At 30.4% G+C, this 9,412-nt stretch overlaps 1 protein-coding gene and 1 long non-coding RNA gene across 4 annotated transcripts in view; one reads left to right on the forward strand and one right to left on the reverse strand.

The window, feature by feature from the left end:
* The window catches only part of LOC106681561 (protein qui-1), a gene marked incomplete at its 5' end in the record, with an annotated part of 249,924 nt that overhangs the window by 228,545 nt on the left and 11,967 nt on the right, over positions 1-9,412 (forward strand). The window contains 13 exon segments of the mRNA XM_014421920.3: positions 957-1,142; positions 1,228-1,341; positions 2,043-2,276; positions 2,871-2,996; positions 3,069-3,200; positions 3,694-3,817; positions 4,473-4,657; positions 4,733-4,935; positions 5,185-5,362; positions 5,616-5,780; positions 6,020-6,210; positions 6,287-6,480; positions 8,226-8,394. Coding sequence (XP_014277406.3) covers positions 957-1,142; positions 1,228-1,341; positions 2,043-2,276; positions 2,871-2,996; positions 3,069-3,200; positions 3,694-3,817; positions 4,473-4,657; positions 4,733-4,935; positions 5,185-5,362; positions 5,616-5,780; positions 6,020-6,210; positions 6,287-6,480; positions 8,226-8,394 — 2,201 coding nt within the window.
* Positions 5,571-9,412, reverse strand: part of LOC106681563 (uncharacterized) — a 39,041-nt gene continuing 35,199 nt past the window's right edge. For all 3 annotated transcript variants that reach the window (XR_010845099.1, XR_001343270.2, XR_010845100.1), the window contains one exon: positions 5,571-5,777. This is a non-coding gene — a long non-coding RNA (uncharacterized lncRNA). The remainder of the gene's footprint in view (positions 5,778-9,412) is intronic.

Genomic DNA, 9,412 nt, shown 5'->3' on the forward strand with positions numbered 1-9,412 from the left:
AGAGAGAGAGAGAGAGAGAGAGAGAGAGAGAGAGAGAGAGCATTGAGCGACTTTGTTTTAGGGCCCAGCCAGGACCATTTTTTGGATCCGGGACGGAATATTTTTAAGCCACGGGCCTGATACAATTTTAAGTTTTAGGGAAAAATTGTTTTCGGGTTCGGCGAGGATTCATTTAATATTTTTGGATTATACATTTTTAAGTTCTAGGGCAAATATAAAAGAACTATGTTTTCCGGCATATTGTCATTACATCTGATAAGGTTGATATGTTGCTACAATTCACTTTCAAGGCGTATACGTATGACATATACGAATAGTCCATTGACATTACTTGTACTATTAACGACCGCGCCAGACCCAGCTACATCACTGTTACTATCAAATAGTTACGCCATTTTAGAGGCTAAAACTTTTCCCGAATACGCTAAAGTGTTCGATAGGTCTTCGTCAAGGCATATTCATGTGATAGTTAATGTGACAGTTGCTTCACTGACATTACTTGTACAATCAATTATCACGACATAGTTAGTGCAACAGTACACTCATGAATGTAACAATCATACAGTTATAGTCATAACGATTCTCCAAAAGCGGGTAAAGTAGCAGGTATTTTTCGGGTAAAAAGGGAATTTTCAAGACGCTAGGGCGGTGTTTTTTGGTCGGTTGAATCGGCAGCACTGGTTCAAGGCATAAGATCGTCTAAGTAATCTTATATGGAATGTAATTAATTCGAAGAAATTGATTTGTTCGGTATTATTGTTTCTAAGTTTCTTCATATTATGTCAAGAAAAATTTGTATAAGTTTTTTTTTAGTTTTTTATCATATAATACCATGGCCCTTCAGGTAATATTTGTAACAAACCTTGTGCTGGATTTTCTGCCTCATTCAGTTAATACCTAATTTCCTTCATGCATTAAATAACAAATATATTGAATCTTTATGCTTTATGTAACAGTTAATCACATCACCGAAAAATTCATGAGCGGAAGGATACTACTTTCTTGGAAGCACGAACTGACTAGCAAAGTGGCTCGCAGAAGATACTTGCAGAGCCAAGATGTATGTAGGGCACTACATGCGGAAATAGCTAACCTTTTCTTCAGCGAGTTCAGCGACCAGGATGTCCAAGAGGAAGAATCAGGTATTCAAAGTACCCTTGAGCTATAATTACAATTATTGTCGCTGTCATTTGTAAGTTGTTATTAATCTGATATTTTATATTGCAGACCATTCAGCGGATGAAGAGAAACAGACACCGTTCCAGTCCCATTTACATACCACTGACGTCACCTACAGCTTGAGGCACGTTGAAGAATCTTGGATCCATCTGCTAAAAGCCGGTGAGTGACAAAGTTATTAAAACTTTCAAGTGTTTTCAAGTAGAAGATTTCCACAAAGGCTTCATGCCATTATTAAAAAACTTCACTAACTCTTCTATTTAATGAAAAGAGGGTAACTTCAGAATGCCAATTAGCTGTATTTTAGTGGTTTATAATTTGTCTTTTTTTATATTTGAGACAAAAATTATTGTTGACATTATTTGAAGATTTAAGCCTCTCAAATATCAGTGAATATCTACCCATCAAAAGTTTTGCTATTTCAGGAATCTTTATGACAGGAGATAAAATCCCATAAATGACTTGAAACAGCAGATCTAACATCTTGGATCAATGTATTGCCTTTATTCAGTTAGACTTTTTTTTGCTACTGATAAGCGATGTACTGTGTTTAGTATATATTTATCTGACCTTATCTTTTTCTGTCCTTCTAAGGTTTTCATGCAAGAGACATTGACAGATTAGTTATTTACTTGTTGTACGTGAGCTACATGAGAGTATTCCAATAATATCCCAACAATTGTTTATTTTTAATAAAAATTGTAAACTATTATATAAAATTTATATATTTAATGTAATAACAAACAGTCTTTACTCTAGCTGATTATGGTAAGTGATTTTTCAATATAATTCAGCCTTAATTGTAAACTAGAAAATTCATTGTAGCCTATTTATCTTATACCAAATATGGAATTCTTGTTTAGGAGACAGTGATAGATTGAAGCAGTTGACATTTTGTAACTTCGACTTCCTTTTGGCAGCAGTAAGGACAATATCTGTCAGCTACTTGAGGTCTATTCTAGAACACGTACGCTGCTACCTCCTGGACCGGGACATAGAACTGGTCTACTATACTGTCAGGAAGTCCAGTGATGTCCTCACTAGGGACACATTACAGTTGGCTGCTCAAGTCATTTCATGGCTCAGGCCAGTGGCTGGTAGGGAGATTTATAATTCTAAAAAAGTTTTTATTTATAGTTAAAAAGTTTTATTATTAATAAGAGTTATGTTTTTAAATTATTCTGTAACTTTTATTTTAAATTAAATCTTATCTACCTAAACTAATAAAATTATATTCTATAGTTGTGCAATAATCATGAATATTGCAAACGATATATATATTCATATTACATTATATATTTTTTTTTCAAATTCGTAGCCAAATTAATTTCTAATCATTAATTTTGAAAGCATTTATATTCAGATCAATACTCTAAAAGTTTTTAAAACAGTTTTGAGCTCATTTCTATATCCATTTTTTTTAATAATTACTTACTGTAAATATTATTGTTATTAAATATTATAAATCTAATCAAATAAATAAATATTCAATATTATAAATCCAATCAAAAGAGATTAGTCATTCAAATTTAGTTTTCCTATGGTTTACCTTAAATTTGTGAAATTTCCATAAACTGTATGTTGTAATAAATGCTTTGAAAGATTATCTCATACAAAACATGGTGATTATACTGTATTTTTTTAACATTGTACCAAACGAAGTTGTATATTACATGTGCCAATACTAACAGACACAAGTGGGGAACTGATGAGCAGAATGATAATGTCAGCGATGGCATGGTGTGACGGTTTCACCGATCCTCTTCTAGTTCCTCTGAACAGTTGGTTACTGCCTCCACTACCTCTCCAAATCAAAAGTAAAATTATATTTCAATAAATATAATACCATACTCTATACATATTCAAACAAAAACATTTTTTTTCTATAGCGATTGTATGTTCAAGTGGAGTTCGCCAAATCGAACCAACCTTTTCTGCTCAACATGTAATCGTTATCCCAAACTCTGGAGACCCACAGTTGTGGCATGTGATGTCCAATTCCCTCCTGCATACATTCAAAGGTAATCGATTTTGTTTTCAGAAATGAATTAGATCAATTGTAGTTTACAAAACGGTAGATATATAATAGTAGATCCTCATGGGGAGGATTTGTGTATTTATTTCCTCTTTCCTCTACAAGAGAATCAAAGGAATTATGAAGCAGTCAGATGTCCAATAGATTGTTGTCAATTTCAGAGACACTAGAAAAATTGTAATTTGAAAATAATAATTATGATAATATATCAAGCCTTTAAAGTATTAAATTCTGTCAACCATATTTTTGATCTGATAAAAATAAAAAATATTTTTATAATTAGTATTAAATTGAAGTATTCTTTATTTTCCCCAAACATGTTTCATTAAGAAATTTAATAATTTAATTTTTCATTAAAAAAAACGTAATAATGTAGATAAAACCTAATACTAAAATTGGAACAAACTGAAATGTAGTATTGAATGATTATTCAAAATTAATAAATATACTTACCATTTTTTTTTTTTTTTTTTTTTTAGGGCACAGTGGAAAGGTATTGTGTTTAGCTGTTGCTAAACAGTCTCAGTATCTCTTAACTGGTTCAGAAGATACCTCCATAATTATGTGGGATTTAAAAACTTATGAAATTAAGCTTCGGATATAGTAAGAGTCATTTAATATTTCAAATATCATATTGATGGTAAATTTTATTTTTTATTTATATTTAGGTGCATTGTAATTTGATAAGTGTTTGATTAATACAAACTTTTGTTCATGATCAGGCATCAAAAAATTTTCAGGTTTATGATGAAATGATCAAGTTTTATTATTTTCAACTTAACCTGATCACTTTCATCATTAACCTGACAAAAACATTTAAAATGTTAATGACTGAGAAAAATAAAATAATTTCCTTTGTACGAGCTATACACTACTATTTTAATTTGTACCTACATTTTTCCTCACTTTTATCATGGTAGAAGGAAAAACATGAATGTGACAAATGTATGATTTTTGTTCATTACAAATGTAAAATCATATAAAAGACAACTAAGGTCTAAAAATATATTTGGTGTTGTCCAGGTGGTTGTGTATAATTAAATAGTTCTGACTCCTGTTGAAGATGTGACTTACCCTACATCAAAAGGCCTCGACAATGCTTGTTCGTAGGTTAGGCAGCCTTCAGAATTGGCCAGCCTTTAGAATTTATTTTTAAATTTACTTTGCTTTGAAATAAGTATATCTATTTAAAAACTCAAAGGTAAACTTTAATTTTCCAAATAATTTTATAATTGCTAATCATTTTTTCAATGTTTAGCGAGCACATTGCTCCTGTTCTCTGTGTGAAACCTGCCCTGAACAATACACTTTTGGTAAGTGGTGGGGAAGATTCTAGGATTATAATATCATCATTTACAACTGGAGAAGTTGTTGTGAAAATTGATCACCACAGGGGACCAGTCACAGCAATTCAGACTACTCAAGAGGATATACTCATTACAGGTAGTTTTAATATTAAATCCAATAAGGTTCTACTTGATTATTTATTTATTATAATTCTTTTTATTTTATTCTCAGGTTCCTCTGATAAATCTGTCTGTCTTTGGGAGCTAGAAACTTATACTCTACTTAATACCATCAATGTGAAATCTCCAGTATCAATGATTTCCATAACAGATGATTCTGTTTTTCTTCTTGTGGCTTGTGAAGATAACCAGCTCTATCTTCACACATTGGCTACTGGAACAGAGATTCATACCTTAAGAGGCCACAAAGCTAAGGTGTGTATGAAGGAATTATAATTATTATATCAACATCTACAATAAATCATACCATTTTAAATTATTGTACTTTTCAAAACACGTAAACTATGACTGCTATCATCTTTCACTATTATGGGTTTTATTAATACTTTGTCATAAATGGGAGTGTATGGAATGAAAGAATTAAAATTTAAATGATGTTATATACCATATTATTGATCATTTTTCCTCTATCATTTTAAGTGCATAGGTTTTTCTTAATTATAGGTTACTTCAGTCACATTGGCTGGAGATAACCAAAGAGCAGTTGCTGGTGGGGCAGATGGAAGGGTTTATGTTTTTGACATGCACAGTGGCTGTTTAGTGAGAACAATGGCAACCAGTCATAATGCAGAAGTTACTGGGGTCAAAGTCACCAACAATGATGATTTCTTAATTACTGCAGGTAAACTACCTTCTTTCTTCTTTGTAAAATACCTTACCAATTACTATTTCAATTGGTTTTTAAATAGATTTATTCAGGTATTATTTATGCAATTTTTTTTTTAAAAAGTGTCAGTTTCATAAATATTAACTAGATAAAAAAATAAAAAAAAAAACATGAAAACATTGTTAACCTTAACAAGAGACAATCTAGTGTAAGGATGAAAGAAAAATTAATTTAGTTTGTTTATTGATAAAACAATTTTATATTGAAGGTGGAAACAGAATAACATTTTGGAGCTTCCGAAAAGAAGATGGTATCGGTATTGATGAATCTATAATGCCTGTAACTGGGAAGTCTCAAAGCCAAGCCCAACGTCCACACACTGCTCCCATCACATGCTGTGACATTTCAAGAGATGGCATTACTGCAGTAACTGGTAAATTGGCAAAAATGTTATAAAAATTAACATTATGTATTAGTCGGTTTTCTAAAAGTTTTAAATTATAATTAACTTTAGACAGTCATTATTAAATCAATTTTATCATTAATACTATTTTAATCTTTTGAATTAAAAAAGAAAAATATAATTTAGTTGTCTTTGAAAAATAATGAATTACTCTTATTAGCAGCATTTTAAATTAACAAGTGATACATAATGGTTTTAAATTCTTTTAGGATCAATGGATAACATAGTAAATGTATGGCAGCTGAACACCCATGAAATACACTCTTCGATGGAAGGCCACATAGGAACTGTTACATGTGTCGCCATTTCTCCTAATGGAATATTTGCTATTTCTGGGTCTGAAGATAAAACTGCTAAAGTCTGGGGTCTGACATTGGGATTAGTTGTTTCAACTTTCAAGGTTTGTTATTGTATGAATACCCTTATTGTTTCTTAAGCTGATTATTTCAATGAGTATATATCTTTTTTTATTTAAGGGCCATCAAGCAACAGTAACAGCAGTGAGTGTACTATCAGACAGTAGAAGAGTGGTGTCAGCAGACAGACAAGGTGTTTTTACAGTTTGGCTAGCTGACAATGCAACTTTGCTTCATTCTGCTCTAGGACCTACAACTTATATGGCAATTTCTTATGACATGAAGTATGTTGTCAGTGGTGATGGGGACAACAAGTAGGTATTTTTTAATAATATGCTCAGAAATCCTGACAACCAATGTTTATTAAACATTATATTAAGACAGGAGATGATTTTTTTTATTATTCTATATTTTATTCTAGCTTATGTCTTATGCCTTGTATTGTGAAACTACAGTTAAAAATTTTAAAAAATAATTTTACTCATATGTCATTAGTCTACAACATTCTATCCTACACACTGTCCCTGTTAAACAGATTTGATATAAAATAAGTTGAAGCTAAAATAAAGCACTTAAATAATAAAAAGTATTTGATATTTATTGAAAATAGGCCATATCTTTATTTCAACCATATGTATTTAGTCAAATTAATTTGCATCAGAATCAACATACTTTTAAAAATGTTTGTTTGTTAGTTTTGAAAGGGCGTTTAACAGCCTGGTCATCAACGCCCGTTGGTAGGTACCCGTTGGTACTTTTAAAAATGTACAACAAGCCAGCAGGAATGAAATTTAAATTCCTAGAAAAAATGAACTCCCTACAAGTATTTTTAATATCACCATGGTTTTAAGTATTTCTTTCATAAAAATTATCCAGATGCTTGAAAAAGTAGTGATGGTGTAATCGTTGTTGAAGGAGTTTATAGCCCAATTCCTACAGTCACAGGCATGTTGACAGTGCAATATGTAGCTGAGCATTGTCATGGAAAAAGATTAGTCAATTCCGATCAAACAATACTAGACAAAGATCCTACTTCCGTTCATAATATCAATTTTTTGACAGTACTTATCAGCATTGATACACAGTCTTACCATGATTGGCATCTAGAGCTGGTCCTTGTCAACAACAGAATGATCACAAATATCCTTGTCCACTGATTCAAAATCTTCGTAGCAAAACTTCTGAAAACAATACTCCTGCATGCACTCATTAATCATCTCCTAACCCCACACCTCATTGATATTATGAGCTGTTTGCACAGCTCTGGACCCTAGTTTAAATTTACTAAAATAAATTTGCCATAAATCGCTCTTAGAGATTTTCCTTGCAAATGCTTTAAAGAGAATGAATAAAAATTTTATTGTTTGAATTTTGGGTGAATGAGAGGATATATAACAAGTTTTATTATTACTATCCATAAAATTTATATTGAGTATTCGTTTTATTTATACAATTGGTTTTGAAAATTTAGCTATGGCAGAAATCTGTAATATTTTTGCACTTACAAAATAGAAATTTGTCAGCACAAATGACTTACTTGACATTCTTATACAAGACTGAAACAATGGTGAAACTACTCACCATTTTGGACTATTCCAATACTAGGAAAATGCTCAAAACTTTATTACAAAATCCTTATCTTTATGACTAATATCTGTTTCCCTTTTCTTTTCTTTTTTTGGTATGTACAAATCTGAGCTTAGACTTACACCAAACAATAAACCTCTCATATCCAATCCTCAGACTCCAAAAACCTTATAAAAAATACTCAATGCTCCTTATTATATCATTAACATAATAATCCATAATTTTAAAGATATTCCATTCCTTATTGTACAATAATTGTTCATTGGATGCATAATTAATTTTTAATTTCTTATAAGATTAAGATATCATTTTAATAAGGTTTTTAACGATAGTCTAATTTATGGTATTGTTGGTATTTATGGTATACGATGAAATATGTATAATGATATATTAATCTTAGTTTTTTAATATAAATACAAATGAAATTTTATAAATTCATTATAAAACATTCAACTGAGCCATTTTATTTCAGTCTGCGAATATGGCCTATCTCTTCACACAGAGATGAAGAAAAATTTACTGTAAGCCATAGTGAGGAAATAACATGTTTTGTATTGACTACTGATTCACTTCATGTTATTACTGGTTCCAGGGATATGTCCCTCAAAGTATGGCAGATAGCTGGAGGGAAATTAGCACAGGTACTCAATTAACATCTTTTTTTTAATTAAAAGATTTTATAAAGTATTATTTCTTACATTAAAACTGTTAAAAATATGTTCCATTTTCCATTAATGGTGCTATTTTGGTTACAGAGCTTCTTAACAATAATCAACCATCTAATTGTGAATGATCTTATTTTCCTGTTATTATCCCCTTGAGGCCAACCAACATGTCCCCCTCACTTTGAGAATATAATTATTTATCTAGTAATAAAATATGTAATTCTTGTTTTGTTAAAAATTCTTAGAGAGCTAAGGAGTGACCAGAAAAGCAATGGAGAGACAAATATTTAGTTTTCTTCCAATACTCACTATTAGGCCCACTTTGCTGTGACAAATGGGATTCAAAATTGCTATACTTATATACTTATCTTTGTGAATTTAATAAACAAAGAATTAATAATCTTCTTTCCTGTACAGATTTTTTTTTTTTTATTTTCATATTATATTTATTTTCATCTTCTACCCAAAATAAAGTGAATGACGAGTCTCTACTTGCCTGTTTGGTATTTTCGTTTACTTGAAGACATGGGAGTGTTTTTCCTAATTAAGTCAGTTCCTTTAGAAACTCATTAAACATATGATCTTTGCTTATATAAGATGTTCAAAATAATATTTGTTTATGAAATAAGATATTATATTTTATATTATGTTTTATTGATATAATAGATTTGATAAAAGTCTACAAGTGGAAATGCTTCAAGTATTTTGAAGCAGGAAGAGTTTTTTATTAAAGTTTCCAACTATGCTTTATATTTAAAATAGTTAATGATCAAAGAAGATATAACTGATCACAATTCAATAAATACTTTCTATAAAAATTAATACATTAATTTGGCGATCTATTTTGTTTTAACACTGCTTGGTCGTGTATAACACTACTATACTACCAAATTTGGAGAATACCCCATGTATTAATTAAATTTTAAATTATATAGAATTACAACAAATAAGATTGCAAGATTTCAGAGAAACAAAAATTATTAATTATTAATTT

The sequence above is a fragment of the Halyomorpha halys genome, unplaced genomic scaffold (genome assembly GCF_000696795.3).
Source record: "Halyomorpha halys isolate HHAL.00 unplaced genomic scaffold, Hhal_1.1 Scaffold348.1, whole genome shotgun sequence".
NCBI classification, from domain to species: Eukaryota; Metazoa; Arthropoda; class Insecta; order Hemiptera; family Pentatomidae; genus Halyomorpha; species Halyomorpha halys.